Raw genomic sequence first — 19658 nt, 5'->3', positions numbered from 1 at the left:
TGGCTTGGGCTTGGTATATTACTCAGTGGTATACCATTTGCTTACCATGCACAAGACCCTGGGGTCACCCCCCCCTCAAAAAAATACAGCTGTTCTACGGCTCTTTAGAATTTATATCACCCTAATCACACAGAAAATCTTGTTTCTCTTACTCATAAGGACAAATGAGAGATCTGTAGACACCGTTTGGACACCCATAGCATTTAATTTTAGATAAGATCATGTATCTTTACTATGACACCTGGAGGAGAACATTTGAAAACCCCATTCATTTTGTTTGTTGCTTTTGAAATTGATAAAGTGGGTGTGTTGAATTTGTCAAAAATTACTAACGCAAAATCATTTTCACTTTTCATTAAATGAAACATCACATGTTGAATATAATTTTTCATCTAATTGTAAGGCAGTTTTAAGCACAAGTTTCATGTTGGAATTTTGGTGTAGTAGAATTCAGTGTCAAGCTCAGCCCTGACTTTACAGGTGGTGGGATTGGCAAGCTTATGGCTACACAGGTAGAGGAAGACTAAGTGACCTAAGCACCCATCACCCCCACCATTTTGGCAAAGGACACAAGATAGGTAGCAGGGAATTATAAAGTTTGAATCCATTAAGAAATATACTAAGCTAAGACTCTTGGCTTTCTCTTTTACTTTGTATATATTTAAATAAGCAAAAGTGACAAAAATCCAAGCTATTCATACATTTTGTTAAACCATTTAAAAGTTCTGAGTGTCTAGGTATTGATCTGACAGATGCTATCTGTTAAAGGTCACCCCCCCCCAAACAAGGCCAACTGATCAACTAGAGTGTTTCCAATTTAGGGTTCCGAAACTTACACCTGGATGACCAAATGACCCTCCTGCAGTACTCATGGATGTTTCTGATGGCATTTGCCCTGGGCTGGAGATCATACAGACAAGCAAGTGCAAATCTGCTGTGCTTTGCTCCTGATCTGATTATTAATGAGTAAGTTACATTCATACTGTATTTTCCACAGCTGATGTTCCTATTGGGTTATTATAATGATGTGGTCCTGAGTCAATCCCACCAGCTCTCTAGGATCTAGACAGACTTGAAGCAGGCTTGTTTGTCAGTCAGTGGAAAGTAGAGCAATTCTAAGATGATGTGCAAATGTCCCATTATTACTGTCTTGAGATAACATTTACAAATGCCTTTGCTCCAGCTGGATGTGGTAGGGTACCCTGTTAATAACCCACATCTCCCGTGGCAGAGGCAAGTGGATCTCTGTGAGTTCCAGGCCAGCCTGGGCTACATACTAAGTTCAGGACAGCCAAAGCTACATAATAGATAACCATTGTTTAAAAATCAAACAAACAAAAAACAAAACACTTTATAGCTTAGGCATCTCTGGAGTCTTGATGTCAATACAGTGTGGCAAGTAACAATAATCTTATTGTACTATTGCTCTAATTTATATAACCCTAATCAAGAAGACAAAATGAGTATGAGAAAATTCATGTGGAGCCCGTAAAAACAATAAGAATGTGCCCACTAAGTAGATGTGAAGTGCTACAGACATGGAGACAAGAGGTAATGGTTTGCATGGCAATGCTTAGAACCTCTATGCCCTAGATTGCAACAACTGTGCTCAGGGTGTAGCTCAAGTGGTAAAGTGTTTGTCTAGTGTGTATGTCCCCAGCACAGCATAAACTGGGTGCAATGTGTATACCTATAATCTTAGCACTGAAGAAATGGACATAGGAATATTAGAATTTTTTGATTATTCTTAGCTACTAGCAAGTCTGAGGCCAGCCTGGGCCACGTGAGACCCTGTCTAAAAAAAGGAAAAAGTATGTATGAGGAAACATAATATGGTGATTTTTTTTTAACTGAAGAACTATCACAACTCATCAGTTTCATAACTCAGCCATTGTCTTATCCTTTAGGCCTATGCCAGTATCTGTGCTTATGACTGCTGCACATGGTTTGTGGTTTTTTTTTGTTTTGTTTTGTTTTTGAAACAGGGTTTCTCTAACAGTCTTGGCTACCTTGGCACTCACTTTATAGACCAGGCTAGCCTCAAACTCACAGAGATCTGCCTGCCTCTGCCTCCCGATTGCTGGGATTAAAGGCGTGCGCCGCCACCCAATCCTCACTTTCTATTGACACTTTAACTGGTCATTCCTTAAACACACCGTGTTAGTTCATGTAAGACCAAATATAACCTCTCCCAGAGGTTTTTGCTTTTGCTCTCTGTTTTCTGTCACTTGCCTTTGTGCCAGTGACTTGTCCTTTCCTAGAATGCGTATGAGTTCATACACAGAGTCCAGGGGGTATTCTCTGAAGAAAATAGAGATTATCCTTTATTGTCTATTTATAGATTCTTCTAAGAGTTCCTCCCAGAAGTAGTGAGACCATAAAGCCCCATCAGCACACCATCATTCAGGTACAATGCATGCAATGACAATGACCACCTGACAGGTATCCAGAAGAGCAGTGAGCTCAGGACCCAATGCTGACTAATGCATAGAAGAGTCAGAGAAAAGGGAATTGGAGAGTATTTGAGACATCCTAAAGAGGTTGTGCATAGCAAGCATTCCTTACTGTATGTACCAGATTTTAAAAAAAGAAATTAAAAGTGTAGGAGCTACAGAAGTGCGTCTATTTGAGCTAAACATTAAATGGGAGAGGCTGGAGCAATGACACAGTTAAGCTCCTGTTTTATCTTACATGTTTAGTGGGGACCAGATGAGATAACCGAGGTATTTTTAAGGAGAGATTCTTAAGGAGTATGTCAGAGCCATTGTTATGAGGTAACCTTGAATCCAGAACCCTCTTCTTTGAACTACTGCTGGGTTATTTCTGGGGCACACATCTCAGAAGGTACAGCAGAGACTTCCCAATAGCTGGAAAGTAGTAGGAAAAAAATCCTAGCTGAAGCAGTTAATCATCCCAGTGAACGTTAATATTGTCTCCCCACTGGTGGTACTTGTCATTTTCTCCTGCCATATTATAAGTAGTGGTACTTATCAAGTGCCAAGCAGTATTATAAAAACGCAAAATAAAATAGTAGACGAAGTGGATAGTGTGGCGGGGTGGGGTGCAGATGATGGAGTTTTTGGAACCCGGAGGGCTTGAGTAGCTAATTATTCACTGTACAAAAGAAGAAGAAAAAACCAAACCCTGTGAACAAGTGTGAGGAATGGAGGTGAGCTTGGCACGGGTGAGGAATTGGAAGAAGGCCCTCAAGGGTGTGGTGGTGTTTAGGGGAGTGAATAATGGCCAAACAAAATCGTCTAGTCCATGAAACAGATGTTTGATTTTGTTCTAGGGCCAAGAAATAGCCATCGTGTATTAGAGATAAACAATAATGCATAACATTCCTAGCCTGGGGAGAGGGAAGGGGATGGGGGTGAGCCTGAGTGCAGTGCCAGGCAAAGCACTCTCCCAACTGGGCTTCACCCATAACTCCATCAGAATATAGAAATTGCCCTGTCCTTTAGCTGCTTACATGTCATGGAGACACACACTAGGGAATTACAGACAGGAGGATCCCTGGGGCTTTCTGGCCAGACAGCATAGCCTATACATAAGCTCCAGGTTCAGTAAGAAACTGTCTCAAAAGATAAGATGGAAGACCAAGAGAGTGACAAGTGTCAATACTGCCCCTTAGCATAACCGTCACACATAACTGATTTTAGGATAAACTACTATTCATCAGAGGGGCTTCTGATTTTTAAATAATAAGATCAAAAACTATGTTGTAAATCTGACTATAGTCAGATGCCAAATGTTGATTTAAAGGAGTAACTGGTAATAACTCTAAATGCTAAAGAAAATAAAATAACATCTGCCATTTATAAAGAAAACTAGTACCCTTGCCTAAACAGGAGCTCAACAATAGATATGTTCACATGGATGAAGGAAATCTCACAAGAACTCAACCCTACACAAAGAGCTACAGGCAACTAAGGGATGCTGAGAGCATGAGAAATAGTCTTGCTCAGGGAAGAACACACCAATTAGTTAATCAATGCGACTAGTCAGCCCCAGAAGTATATACACAGTGCCTGCCTGCATACTGAGTATGTCGTACTTGTGTATTTAGGAATATAAATAAATATACATGTTTGTAACAACTACTAATGCAAAAAGAGACCGTCAATTTGAAGGAGAATATTGGGGAATGTGGATTATATTATAATCTCAAGAACTAAATTAAAAGAAATAAGCAGACTAGAAAATATGTAAAATAACTGAATCCTAATGATTCATTAATAAAGTATGCTAGGCATTCCAGAATTCTATAGCTTAATGAGTTCTAATAGCAAAGTATTCACATTTCTAAAACAACAAAATCCTCGTGTCTGTAGTATAAAGGGATATTACTGAATAGTCTCTTGTTCTCCACCATTCTAGTTCTCCAGGGGATTATCGCTAGCAACAGGTATGCTTTCACTCGTGAGTTCATAAATTTGAAAACCAAACCAAACTTGAGCTGTTATTTTAGACTAGCACTTTTTCTTTCTAACGCACACTTTTATTTTGTCTCACAGGCAGAGAATGACTCTACCCTGCATGTATGAACAATGTAAACAAATGCTGTATGTATCCTCTGAGTTACAAAGACTGCAGGTATCATATGAAGAGTATCTCTGTATGAAAACCTTACTGCTTCTCTCCTCAGGTTGGTGAACCACCTACTCACTTCTAAGAGTCATGTCTAAATATGGCAAACGCATGGGGTGTGGAAGTTTTAAACCTATTGTTTTGTGTATCTGTTAGAGTAATTATACCAGTTCCACTGTGTTTTGCTAGTCAGATGGTTTTCAGAAAGGTAACAAGTGAGTAGTGTATATATGTTAAGTGTTACTGATGTTAATACGATAAATAGGTATTGTAGAAATAGGGGTGGGATCTGCCTAGATCTCAGTTGACTAAAACCTGTGTAGAACTGTCTTTCTTTCCACCCTTCCATCTTTAGTACATCACTATGTTAGAAAAGGATGCCAACAATAATTCTGTTTCATACTGCGTTATTGTTTGGACTTAAATAGTGAATACTGCCATGTGTGGGAATTGCCTAGAAAACTAAAACAACAGTTTGTCAAATCAACCAAAAGTTTAAACAAGACTACTGACATTTAGACTTTTAATGAAATTGCTTTCATCTAGCAAAAATAACCAAGCTAGAAAAATAAAAAAAAATATGAAGGCTCTTGTCTATATTAGTTATTTGACAACTTGAATAAGTAATAAAAGAATGGTCTTACGTGACATACTCTAAAATATATAAAGAACTCTTCAACATCAACAAGAAAAATCAACAACCCAGTTTGTAAAGACTGAGAATATGCAAAGAACCCTTATTATAGGAGATAAAGACAGAAAGTCAGCATGACACGGTGCTGCCTGTCACATACTGCAGGGACCTGTCTAGAATGCACCAATTCAGAGTAGTGAGCACACCAAATACTGGTGAGGACACAGAGCAAAGGACTTCTCCTTCGTTGCTCAAAGAACTGCAGAGTAGAACGGTCATTTCAGAAGACAGTTACGCAGTTTTCTATAAAACCAAAATAGTCTCACCATTTGATGTAGCAACTGCTTGATCAGTACACAAAGGAATTGAAAAAATATGTCAATAAGAATATTATAGCCAAGCTGTTTGTATTTGACAAAACCTGGGAGCAATGAGATATCCTCCAGTAGGTGAATGGATAAATTGATATATCCAATAATGGTATATTATTCATCACTGAAAAGAAATAGGCTATTGTGCCAAGAAAAGACATCAATAAACCTTAGACATACACTATTAAAAGAAAAGATGCTAATCTCTTAAGAGGGATCCCATCATCAAATTAAATAAAGAGAAACTTAAAGCAGTTCCACTAAAATCAGGAATAAGACTCCACTCTCTCCATATCTATTCAGTAGTACTTGAAGGTCTAGCTAGAGCAGTAAGAAAACCAAAGGAAACCAAAGGGATACAGATTGAAAAGGAAGAAGTTAAAGTATCATTATTAGCAGATGATGTGATAGTGTACATAAGTGATCCCAAAAACTCTATCAGGGAACTCCTACAGCTGATAAACACCTTTAGTCAAGACAGGAAACAAGATTAACTCAAAAATATTGGTAGCCCTCCTGTCTACAAGCAATAAATGGGCTGAGAAAGAAATCAGGGAATAAACACCCTTTACAGTAGCCTGAAATAATAGAAAAATACCTTGGTGTAACACTAACCAAGCAAGTGAAAGGCCTGTACAACAAGCATTTCGAGTCTTTGAAGAAAGAAATTGGAAAGATAGCAGAAGATGGAAAGACTCCCATATTCATGAATTGGTAGGATTAACGTAGTAAAAATGGCTATCCCACCAAAAGCAATCTACAGATTGAATGCAGTCCCCATTAAAATCCCAACACACTTGTTTACTGATCTTGAAAGATCAAAACTCGACTTCATATGAAAAAACAAAATCCAGGATAAGGGGAAAGGATGCAGTACAAGAGTGAGTTGTGAAGCCAAGGAAACGGAGGACACTGAAGATGATAACTAACAATGAATCGGGTCTGGTTTAGGTTTTCTTGTCAATACAGTATTTAAACAGCTCCCTTTATGGAAAAAAAAAACTGAAATGGAAGGCTGTGTAAGATTTGATTTTAAACTCTCCAGCTTGGAAATCATTAGCACACTCTCTAATGTGTCTTTAGACAGCCCTGTCCTGGTGTATTTCAGTAGCTACTAACTCAGCTGGTACAGTAAGGTTGTAAATGGAGTGTTTCCATCCTCAGGTGTCTCTGATGTAACGTGCACAAAACAATTATTCTGATAATCAAATATGACTGTGACTGAAAAATGGATTGCTGTCTTGTTGACATCCTTTTTGCTTTTTAGTAAATACGATTTCTTAAATTTAAAAAAAAAAAAATCAGAAGGTGCAAAAAGAGGCCAAGCTCGAAGGGAACAAAGGAGAGCCATGCTGAGGAGAGGAAGTCAGAGACAAGGCAGGTTCTAACCAGCTCTGTCAACAAGCACTGCGAATATAGACAGCCAAAAAATGCCTGTCTCCTCCAGAAGCCAGGGTGAAAATGCTGGCCACCAGGGACTCTCATTTAGGCTGAAGGAAAGTAACTCATGTTTGTTAAGGAATAAAGGATTAAGGTAGTGGGGAATGCATAGGTTTAAACTGACATTTGCCTATATATAAAATAACAGAATATACCCTTGTGGGTTAAAAACAACTAAAATACAAAAGAATCACATAATAAACCTAGAGGAGGATCTGGTAAGCGTGGACGCTCATTTCAAGGATGACAACTAGAATATGCACATCGCCAGCTTTTGTGGACACAGGGAAGGTGCTAGCAAGACAATGAGAAGTGAAGGATAGGAGCTTGGAGGCAAGAGGGACACAAGGGGACATGATAAGAGATGCCAGGTAAATGGAGCCCAGATAAATTCAAATATACCCATAGTTTCAGTAAAAACGGAGATGGACTAAACGCTGGAAGGGTAATTTTAAAGTGGAGTAAATAAACCAACTTTATGGTATTTACAGAAGTACTGGATGAAGGCACTGACGAGCTGAAGTAAAAGGATGTGTGACACTGTATAATATCCGAGGTAGCGAACTTCTTCAAAGGCAGCAGCACATGTCTACAGCATGGCCATTTCTGTCTCAGCTACTCAGTCTGCCCTCTGGCATCAGCAGTCATGGATTACACAGCACCTAACCTGAAATCTGCAGGCTGCAGATTCAGGTCTCTGTATTAAACTACCCAACTTTTACTGCCCCTAACCATTGTTAGCACAGCAGTATTTGTGAGAGCACACTGAGAAATGTAACCATCTACAGAAGTTGTAACTCCACAAGAGTAAATGCCCATGATCAGCCCTTAGTAGCAATAGGAAAATAAAAAAAACCCAATATTACAATCCAGATTTCATGAAGTATGGTTAGTTCTTAAAAGCACACAGAAACAGATATTTGCTCCCTAGAAAGGGCTGTATGTAGATTATGACAAAGTAAAGACCATCTTTCCTCTTATACTAGAATCATATAAAATTTGAGTATGCTAACACATTTTTATGTTACATGCTAAATTTAAAGTTCTAATTAACTCATTGTATGATACAAATGCTTAGCATGTAGCTAGTGGGATAAATGTTGTTCCTAAATCCTTCTACCTGGAAATAGAGCTAATTGAAAGTGAAGAATACAGCCAAAGTTAACTATATCATTAATTATCATTTCATCTTCAAAACAGGCTTTTCATCACCAGCTCATATTTAATAAGATAGACAATAATTGGCTTGCCCATGGTTATGACCCCCAGTTCTCATTGCCCTATTCCACTTCGCTGTGGTCCTCCATCCAGTCCTTGGAAAGTGCATGGGGTTTTGGATGCATTGAAAGTGCATTGTAAGCCGGGCGATGGTGGCACACGCCTTTAATCCCAGCACTCGGGATGCAGAGGCAGGCGGATCTCTGTGAGTTCGAGGCCAGCCTGGTCTACAGAGCTAGTTCCAGGACAGGCTCCAAAGCCACAGAGAAACCCTGTCTCGAAAAACCAAAAAAAAAAAAAGAAAGAAAGAAAAGAAAGTGCATTGTAACACTGAAGTATGCATGAAATGTCCTACTTGGTGCGTGACAAGGTACAGCAAGGCAATTCTTTACCTGACTTCATCTTACCTTTTAGTTCCTAAGGAAGGTCTCAAGAGCCAAGAGTTATTTGATGAAATTCGAATGACCTATATCAAAGAGCTAGGAAAGGCCATTGTCAAAAGGGAAGGAAACTCCAGTCAGAACTGGCAGCGCTTTTATCAACTGACAAAACTTTTGGACTCCATGCATGATGTAAGTATCAAACACAAAGCCAAAAGAGCACAAAAAGAGAAACATAGGCTGGGTGTGGTGCACAGGCCTTTAATCACAGCAAAGGCTGAGGTAGATCTCTGAGCTCCAGGACAGTCAGGCTGTAGAAGACAGATCCTGTCTCAAAAACCCAGAGTCAGAGAGAAACATAAGAATATTGTGGGACATGAGGTATATCTTAATTAGTACTACACACACACACCCCAATAAGTCATCCCCCCTCAGTTTATATATTTCAGTGATGATTCACGTTAACTTTGTAAACTTCAGTTTTGTACACATTTCTCTTAAGTGTTACTATTCTAGTCATTTCCGTGAAAATACCATATTATAGAGCTTAATAGCACCATTTTTTAAGTAGATTTCCCTATACAAAGGAGCTATTAAATTATGCTGGTGTCATCTTCCTGTATTCAGTACTAGTCCAGACTGGTCTCGAACTCACAATCTTCCTTGATCCTGCCGCCTCAGTGTCCTAAGTGCTGGGATGACAGGCATCAGGCTTTCGTTCCTGATTTAAGAAATGTAAAATGTCTGATGTACTTCTGTGCTCATTTTATTTAAATGATTTTTCTTCTCTGGGGAATTCCAATAAAGATAAGTATATTTTAGGTCAGATTTTAAAAAGACCAACAGAGCATGAACACAATCTGCACCAGGTCCTCTGCATTATAGATTATGGCTTTAGTTCAGTGTTTACTATGGGGTTCCTGAGTGAGTTAACAAGTGTGTCCCCGAATCTTGTTCCTTCTCTTGGGCTCTTTTCTTTTGTTTGTTTGTCTCATTCAACTCCAATGTGATAATTTATTTTTGTCTTATTAGATTTTATTTTGTTATCATTTATTATTATCTCTTAGACACCTGTTCTCTCCTAATGGGAGACAGAAAGGAAATGGATCTGAGGGAAGAAGAGGAGGAACTGGGAAGAACAGAGGAAGGGGAAACTATAATCAGGGTATACTGTATGAGGAAAGAATCTATTTTCAATAAAAATGAAAGTGAAGCCTTGGGGGTAAAAAGGGCAGCAGATACAAGCCCCTCCCACTGCTGTGGTCCGAAGCCTCATCAGTACCGTGTCTTCTCTTGCAGGTGGTCGAGAACCTCCTTACCTACTGCTTCCAGACGTTTTTGGATAAGTCCATGAGTATTGAATTCCCAGAGATGTTAGCTGAAATCATCACTAATCAGATACCAAAATACACAAATGGAAATATCAAAAAGCTTCTGTTTCATCAGAAATGACTGCCTTACTAAGAAAGGTTGCCTTAAAGAAAGTTGAATTTATAGCTTTTACTGTACAAACTTATCAATTTGTCTTGTAGATGTTTTGTTGTTCTTTTTGGTTTTGTCTTGTTTTGTTTGAATACGCACTACATGTGGTTTATAGAGGGCCAAGACTCGACAACAGAAGCAGTTGAGCCATCACTCTGAGTGATGGGAAAGCAGACAGTGAAGTGTATTGGTTGGTGTATCACAGAAACTGAAGACAGTTCCGTGGAGGCGTGTGCACCGTCTCCACTCTGGGGAAGGAGCGCACCTAAACCACCAGTGCCCAGAGTCCATGTGATCAGCTTTCTGCTTATACTTTCAGTTGGCTGGATAAAACTTCTAGACTTTCTCTTGGTGTATTTTTCCCATGTATAGTTAAGATAGCATTTTTTGAGATTTATGCATGGAAATCTGAAAAAAGTTTACACGTGTATATCAGAAAAGGGAAGTTGTGCCTTTTATAGCTATTACTGTCTGGTTTTAACAATTTTCCTTTATATTCAGTGAACTATGCTTGCTCATTTTTTTCTTAAATAATTTTTGTATTCAAGTTATTGTACAGCTGTTTGAGATGGGCAGCTAGTCCATAGCTTTCCTAAACTCTAAACATTAATCCTCTGTGTGAAAATGGGTTGGTGCTTCTACCCTGATGGCACTTAGCTGTCAGAAGACCACACAAATTGACTCAGATCTCCAGTATTCCTGTCAAAAGCTCTTATTTTGTATATATCTGCTTCCATGGAGAATTAGATAGGTTGTGCAGATTACCGTCCTAAATGGTGTAGAGCACCTACCTAGTACAGTGACCGCTGGGGAAACCGTGGAGACGGTCACAGAAGACCTGACTGTAAGACAGCACCTACCGAAAGGCCCAGTGTACACCTAATGTTCCATCTCTACCATGGCGAGATGGCAAAAAAGTTTGTAAATCAACTCTTTCAGGACCTTCTGGAGTGGTTTGTGTAACATCTTAAAATTTATGTTTCCAGATCATGTGACAAGACTGAGAGATTTCTTTTCAAATCAGACCAAGTAACATCTGTCATTAACTTCCCCCAACTGATCTCTAATATGGAAGAATGGCTAGACACCCATTTTCACACCCCACCTGTCACCGATTGGTCTAGCTTTCCTGGTGGTTCAGGAAAATCAGCTACTGATTTTTGTTTTTAGAACTGAATGTCAGGCATCCATGTTTGTCCAGCTAGACATCCCTACATGTGCCATAGCATAACACAGTCTTGTGACCTTCACACTGAGAATTATCATGTAAACAAACCAGAAGCTGTGGTAGCCCTTTCTGTGTGCACCTTACCAACTTTCTGTAAACTCAAAGCTTAACACACTTACTAAGCCACAAAAAAATTGATTTCTACTTAAGGTGGCCAAATTATTTGTGTAATAGAAAACTGAAAATCTAATATTAAAAATATGAGACTTCTAATATATTTTTATATTTAGTTATAGTTTCAGGTATATATCATATTGGTATTCACTAATCTGGGAAGGGAAGGGCTACTGCAGCTTTACATGCAATTTATTAAAATGATTGTAAAATAGCTGTATAGTGTAAAATAAGAATGATTTTTAGATGAGATTGTTTTATCATGACATGTTATATATTTTTTGTAGGGGTCAAAGAAATGTTGATGGATATCCTAAATGATGTATAGTGTGTGAGAGCATCCGTACAGGCTTCAGTGTTCTAAGAAGTCAAAACTGGTTTGCTCTAAGCTAGGAAGAGGGAGATGGAGACTGGCCCTGTGTGCAATGGGGGTTGTTGAAGCTTTGACCCAGTCAGATCATAGGGAACTAATTCCCCACCTCCCATTCTAACTATCCTTATCCAACCACGACCCTGTCAGTGCAGGGTTAGTTTATTTACATCTCCCCTTGCGCTAACATACATAAAGACAGAAAGGTGGTGCTTATGAAGTGATAGGCACCATCTAGTAACAGGGTTACTTTTACATGTGACCTCCCCACGGGTTAACAGAAACAGAGGCTTTAGAAGTTTGGCAATAATATGAATAGAGGTACCAGCAATATGTAAATACTACAGAATCCCATAGGTCACCAATAATACACTAATCCTTTCCATCCTACAATAGTTTATTTCCAAGTAAAATGAGGACATGTTTATGTTTTCTTTGAATGCTTTTTGAATGTTGTTTTTTTTCCAGTATTTTGCAGAAATTATTTAATAAAAAAGTGTAATCCTTTGCTTTTTGAATTCTCCTAAAAGGGAATGTTCACTTTTTAATGGTTTCAATTGGTCTCAGATTACTTTAAGGTAATTGTAACCCAGCTGGATGTGAAATTTATGGTGCCTAAGAAATACCACTTGAATATTATCAATGACAGTGTTAAGTTTCAAAATGAGCTTCTCAAAAATAGATTATTGTACATTTATGGAATGTTATATAGTTAAAGCCAGAAAGCACATCACACATAAACCTATTTTTAGTCCCAACCAGCTTGACTCTCAAAAGAATTACAGCTCCAAAAAGGAAAAGAAAAAGATCTGTGTGCTTTGTTAGTAACAGAGGCAGCAGACATTCATAAAACTAATATAGGAAGCTTTCCATTAAATGGATAAAGAGCTGTGTTCCTTCCCTGTGTGGGAAGGAAGAAATCTATCCTGATTGAGTATTAGTAAGAAGGCTCTGGTCCTGTTTGAGAGCAGCTTCAATTTCTTTGTGTGGATTCATACCATTACAAACTATTTAGATTCATAGGAACTTCAGTGATAGTTGGTGAAATGCCTACATGACTCAACAGATCTTAAAAACTATCCTTAATTACTGGTAGGGACATTGTGGATATTTTAGGCATTGACTTGGGATATTGTATAAGCAGAAATGAGAAGACAGGAAGCTTGGGGAAGGGAAGACAAAACAAGAAGACCCCCCCCAAAGGGACAGGGGCATGTTTAGTGTGTGGAATCCTTGACAGTGAGCGCAGGGTGAACTTGGTGAGCATGTGGAAAAGCCAGCCTCCCCAGCACTGCAAAGTAGGGCCAGGACAGGGATGGGAATTACAGTTGGACACTGGTCTCAGTATTTCTCCCTCTTCTGTACTGTGAGACCATAGCACCGTGGGATGAATCATGCTATTAAGCTTGGCTCTGTCAACATTCAAGGATCATGGTAGCCTTCATTGAGCTTTAGATCTTGGTTGGTCACCCCAACAATAAGCTGTAGTTGAATGTGTTTCTTATGTGCCTGGTTTCAGTGTTAGAAGGTGGAATAAAAGTGTTCAGGAGACACTGCAAACCACTTCAAATGGAAGTTTTCTCATTTTCCAGACTTTCAGTCAGCCTGGTCCATCAGAAGTGATGACCAGGTTTTCAGGAAAGGGTTGGCTTCTGTCTAGAACATGCCTGAAAGGATTTTATTTTCTGATAAATGGCTGTATAAAAATACCCTTCTAAATAACCTGCTTAACTACATATAGATTTCAGTGTGTCAATATTCTATTTTGTATATTAAACAAATGCTATATAATGGGGACAAATCTATATTATACTGTGTATGGCATTATTAAGGAGCTTTTTCATTATTTTTATCACAGTAATTTTTAAATGTGTAAAAATTAAAAACCAGTGACTCCCGTTTAAAAATACAAGCTGTAGTTTTTTATTCTTGCTGAATAACCTGTAGTTTAAACCTGTCTTTTTACCTACACAGTGAAATGTCAGACTGTAAAATTTTGTGTGGAAATGTTTAACTTTTATTTTTCATTTAAATTTGCTGTTCTGGTATTACCAAACCACACATTTGTACTGAATTGGCAGTAAATGTTAGTCAGCCATTTACAGCAATGCCAAATATGGATAAACATCATAATAAAAGTATCTGCTTTTTCATTATGTGGCTCCCAACATGCTTTCCTAGAACTACGTAGTCACAACCCCTTGTTTGTTCTCATTCCACTGGCAGCAGCGTTCCCAGTTTAGGACTTACGATGGACATTTAGAGGCCAATGTGACAGCAAGTGTGTGCACAGGAAAATGACATTTGTTCAAAGTGAGCTTAACCCTGATGCCAGAAACTCTAAAGGTTGTCTTACCCATGTTTCCAGTGCTCATGTGGTTATGATTTCTTGGGATATTAAATGCAGGAGAAACTGACTCCTGTAATTGCTTCAAATGTAACAGTCTTTATCCCCAAAGATGACACTTTTATGTAAACAAATGTTACCTAAGAGAAAAATTAGTAACCTAATTTAAAATCCACACTTTCTCTAAGAAATACAAATAAGTATCTACAGCAAATGTACATCCAGGAGATAAAGCCTGTGGAAGTGTAAGCCATCCAGCCAGCCTATCTATTTGGTGTCTCCCCAAATATCAGCTCATGTTTTCCATACCTTTCCACAGGATACTGCGATCACTAGAAGCATGCTAACTGAAAAAGTAAATTTTCTTTATCTAATATATTACAACTATTGACTGCATGCCTATTATATAAATACATGAAGTGCTGAAGACTGAACTTGGGAGGCCCAGGTGCAGTACAGATCCCCTTGATGGGCGCCAGTGTCTGCCATGTCTATACTTTTCATGCACATGTGGAAGCCGGAAGAAAGCACTGGTGTCTTCCTCGATTGCTCTCTGCCTTATTCCCTAGAGACAAGGTCTGTCAGTGACTCTTAATCTCACTAGTTCAGTAGACTGACTGGCTGGTGAGCTCCCAGGATCTGCCTGTCTGCCCCACAGTGCTGGGGTTACAGGAATGTTGTCTACAACCAGCTTGTTTACATGGGAGTGTTCTAGGTATTCCCACTCAGATGCCACGTGTAAGAATGAGTGTTCTTAGTAAGCCAAACCAACCACCCATACCCATTCTTGCTGTACCATTTTCTGTCAACTACAAAGCAGTTTCTGTAGAGTACCTTACATGTACTATACCAGTCAATCTTTAGTCAGCGAATAAGTGAGGACAAGAGATGCTAGTAGCCCAAAGTTACAATGGAAACCTCTGGAATGAAGCCCTTTACCCGGTGTCAGATAGGAAGGCTCTGGCATCCTCTCAAACAGCCGATGTTTTCTACTTTTCATTTGTCTACTGCTTCATTGATCACTTACTCAATATATTATCTTAATCCTTGCAGCCCTATAAAGAGGTATTTTTATTCTCACATATACAAGGGAAGCAATCCTGTTTGTTTCTATATCAGTTTTTAAATTTATTTTTTGATATTATAGTTGCATCATTTCCCCCTTCTTCCATCAAACTCTCCCGTATTAACCTTTCTTGTCCTTCTTCAAATTTATGGCCTCCTTTCTTCATTAACTGTTGTTAGACATGCACATGTGCATGCGTGTAATCATTCCTAAATAAATGTAAATATGACCTGCTCAGTCTATACAATGGGACTTGTGTATGTTTTCAGGGCTAATCATTTATTTTTGGATTGCTGGGGATATAGAGGGTGAAAAACAAACTCTAGAGAGATTTCAAAAAAACCCTTTGATTTGTCAAAAATGCATGGGATCTGTATGTCATTTAACAGCACTCAACACAAATCAACACAGCTCCAGGCGAAAGGATGCACAGGTCACAGCAAAGATCACCATTAAGCTGGGGAGGAAGGCTGTTTACAAACGAAAACCTGAAGCAAGTTGAATCTGGCCCTACTTTAACAACAACAAAACTAAACCTTGGATGTAAAAAACTTAAGTTGAAAATACAGAGCCATTTTGTACCAGCTAACCGTTTGTAGGCTTTGACTCATCTTGTGAGTGGCTCCCAACAGCTTAAGTCCTCCCAGCAGCACCTTCTTTCTCCTGAAAGTCTCTGCCTACAGGCTCCATCAAGCCTCCAGTTTCACAGTTCAAATGAGACAGTACTTGGGTAAAGGAAACATTTACTCTGCTTCTTTCTGGAACTGAATCTTAAACAAAGGAGTTCATCTAGATCAGATCAGATGCCCAAATAGCTGAGTACTGTATCTGGCCCATTGGTGTAGGGCTGTTCACTCTGCTCGCCATGTGCCATCATCAGAGTGATATAGTGGTAGACGCACTGGGCAACAGCAGTCTCTGGAGGTTTTTAAATGGTAGTGTCAGGAACAGAAGCGTGAACTAAAAGCTCCCACTCCGCCCACCCATCACGACTGGGAAAAATATCCTACCATAGGGAATAGGTTCCAAAGAGTCAGCTCATGCGTCAGAGACAGGTCCTGGTCCTACTGCTAGAGGTCCTACAAAAGACCAAGCTATACAATTGTCACCCAGGTACAGAGGGCCTAGTTCAATCCCATGCTGGCTCTGTAGCTTTCGGTCCAGAGTCAGTGAACTCCCACAAGTTCAGTCAGCTGTCTCTGTGGGTTTTCCCATCATTATCGTGATGTGCCCACCCCCTTGCTCATATAATCTTTCCTCCCTCTCAACTGGACTCCTGATGCTTGACCCAGTGTTTGGCTGTGAATCTCTGCATCTGTTTCCGTCAGGTACAGGATGCAGTCTGTCTGATGACAATTAGGATAGTCAACAATCTGATTATAGGAGAAGGCCAGTTCAGGCACCCTCTCCACTATTGCTAGGAGTCTTAGCTAGGGTCATTCTTGTGGGTTCCTGGAGGTTTCCTTGGCAACAGGTTTCGCCCTAACCCCATAATGGTCCCCTCTATCAAGATACCTCTTTCAGCCGGGCGATGGTGGCGCACGCCTTTAATCCCAGCACTCAGGAGACAGAGGCAAGTGGATCTCTGTGAGTTCGAGACCAGCCTGGTCTACAGAGCTAGTTCCAGGACAGGCTCCAAAGCCACAGAGAAACCCTGTCTCAAAAAACAAAAAACAAAAAACAAAAAAAAAACCAAAAAAACAAAAAAACAAAAAAAAGATACCTCTTTCATTACTCTCCCCCTCATCCCACCCTCAACCATCCTGATCCCTCACGTTCCCTTCATCCCATTCCCCCACCCACTGTTTAGCCAGAACAGCTCATCTGCTTGCTCTTCCCTGAGAGATCTATGTGTCCCTCTTAGGGTCTTCCTTGTTACCTAACTTCTCTGGCACTGAAAAACTATCCTAGGTTTTTTGCTTTTTCATATGAAGAGTATTCTTTCCAGGTCTGTGAAGAATTGTGTTGGGATTTTGATGGTGAATGTATTGATTCTGTAGATTGCTATTGGTAAGATCATCATTTTTACTATGTTAATCCTGCTGATCCATGATCATGGAAGATCTTTCCATTTTTTGATCTCTTCCTCAATATCTTTCTTCAGAGACTTAAAATTCTTTTCACTTGTTTGGTTAGAGTTATCCCCATTTTTTTTTTTATTTTAGGAGGCTATTGTAAAGGGTTTTCTCTGATTTCTTTCTTGGTCCATTTATCATTTATATATAAGAGGGCTACTGATATTTTTTTTTTAGTTAAGCTTGTATCCCCACACATTATTGAAGGTGTTTATCAGCTGTAGGAGTTCCCTGATAGAATTTTTTTGGTCACTTAGTGTATACTATCATATTATCTGCAAATAGCAAAAGTTTGACTTCTTCCTTTACAGTTCGTATCTCCTTGATCTCCTTTGTTGTCTTTTTGCTCTAGCTAAAACTTCGAGCACTATATTGAATAGATACAGAAAGAGTGGACAGCCTATTCTTTTTCTTAATTTTAGTGGAATCACTTTGAGTTTCTCTCCATTTATTTTGATGTTGGCTGTTGGCTTGCTGTATATTGTCTTTATTATGTTCAGGTATATTCCTTGTATCCCTGCTCTCTCCAAGACCTTTATCATGAATGGGTGGTGGATTTTGTCAGAAGATTTTTCAGCATTTAATGAGATAGATGGTCGTGTTCTTTTTTCTTTCAGTTTGTTTATATGATGGATTATGTTGACAGATTTTCCTATGTTGAATCACACCTGCATCTCTGTGATTAAGCTTACTTGACCATGGTGGATGATTTTTTGATATGTTCTTTAATTCAGTTTGCCAGTATTTTATTGAGTATTTTTACATTGATGTTCATGAAGGAGATTATTCTGTAATTCTCTTTCTTTGTTGTATTTTTGTTTGGTTTGAGTGTCAGGGTTCTGTGGCCTCATAAAAAGAATTTGGCAATATTCCTTCTGTTTCTATTATGTGGAACAATTTGAGGGGTATTGGTATTAGCTCTTCTTTGAAATGCTGATATAATTTTGCACTGAAACTATCTGGCTCTGGGCTTTTGTTTGTTTGGGAGACTTTTTATTTCCATTTCCTTAGAGATTATAGGTCTATTTAAATTGTTTATCTGGTCTTGATTTAATTTTGGTATGTGATATCTATCAGGAAAATTATTGATTTCTTTTACATGTTCCAATTTGTGGAGTGCAGGTTTTTGAAGTATGACCTGATGATTCTCTAGATTTACTCAGTGTCTGTTATTTTCCCCTTTTTGTTTCTGATTCTGTTAATTTGGATATTATCTCTCTGCCTTTTGGTTAGTTTGGATAAGAGTTTGTCTATCTTGTTGATTTTCTCAAAGAACCAACTCTTTCTTTCATTGATTCTTTGTAATGTACTTTGTTTCACTTTTATTGATTTCAACCCTGAGTTTGATTATTTCCTGCCATCTACTTCTCCTAAGTGAATTTGCTTCTTTTTGTTCTAGAGCTTTCAGGTGTCCTATCAAGTCACTAGTGTGAGATATCTCGACTTTCTTTATTTAGGCACTTAGTACTATAAACTTTCCTCTTAGTACTGCTTTCTCTGGGTCCCATTAGTTTGGGTATATTATGCATTCATTTTCACTGAATTCTAGGAAGTCTTTAATTTCTTTCTTTATTTCTTCCTTGACCCAGACGTGGTTCAGTTGAGAGTTATTCAGTTTCCATGAGTTTGTAGGCTTTCTGTAGTTTATGTTGTTGTTGAACTCTAACTTTAACCCATGATGATCTGTTAAGATACAAAAAGTTATTCCATTTTTTTTTAATCTGTTGAGATTTGCTTTACCACTAAGTATGTGGTCAGTTTTAGAAAAGATTCCATGAGATGCTAAGAAGAAGGTATACTTTTGTGTTTGGGTGAAATGTTCTGTAGATGTCTGTTAAGTCCATTTGAGTAATAACAGCTGTTAGTTTCCCTGTTTCTCTGTTAATTTTCTGTATGGCAGACTTATCCATTGATGAGAGTGGGGTGTTGAAGACTCCCACTATTAATGTTTGGGGTTTCATGTGTGACTTAAGCTTTAGTAATGTTTCTTTTACAAATGTGGATGTCCTTGTGTGGGGGACACAGATGTTCAGAATTGAGACTTCATATTAATGGATTTTTCCTTTTATAAATATGAAATATCCTTCTCCATCTCTTTTGATTAATTTTAGTCTGAAGTCTATTTTGTTAGATATTAGGATAGCTACACCAACTTGCTTCTTAGGTCCATTTGTTCAGAAAATCTTTTCCCAACCCTTTACTCTGAGGTAATATATGTCTTTGAAGTTGAAGTGTGTTTCTTATATGTAGCAGAAGGAAGGATCATCTTTTTGTATCCAGTCTGCTAACCTGTGTCTTTTTATTGGCAAATTGAGTCCATTTATAGTAAGAGATGTTATTGAC

The 19658-nt window shown here is 38.7% G+C and overlaps 1 protein-coding gene across 5 annotated transcripts in view; it reads left to right on the top strand.

The window, feature by feature from the left end:
• Nr3c1 (nuclear receptor subfamily 3 group C member 1) overlaps positions 1–13983 on the top strand; it is a 94947-nt gene extending 80964 nt beyond the window's left edge. For all 5 annotated transcript variants that reach the window (XM_026783391.1, XM_013349511.2, XM_013349509.2 and 2 more), the window contains exons 6-9: positions 822–966; positions 4518–4648; positions 8668–8825; positions 9933–13983. In XM_026783391.1, the coding sequence (XP_026639192.1) occupies positions 822–966; positions 4518–4648; positions 8668–8825; positions 9933–10085 (587 nt within the window). In that variant the 3' untranslated portion in view covers positions 10086–13983. The remainder of the gene's footprint in view (positions 1–821; positions 967–4517; positions 4649–8667; positions 8826–9932) is intronic.
• Positions 13984–19658: the final 5675 nt, after the last annotated feature.

Source organism: Microtus ochrogaster, chromosome 18 (genome assembly GCF_000317375.1).
Source record: "Microtus ochrogaster isolate Prairie Vole_2 chromosome 18, MicOch1.0, whole genome shotgun sequence".
Classification (NCBI taxonomy): domain Eukaryota; kingdom Metazoa; phylum Chordata; class Mammalia; order Rodentia; family Cricetidae; genus Microtus; species Microtus ochrogaster.
This window is presented reverse-complemented; position numbering and strand designations above follow the sequence as displayed.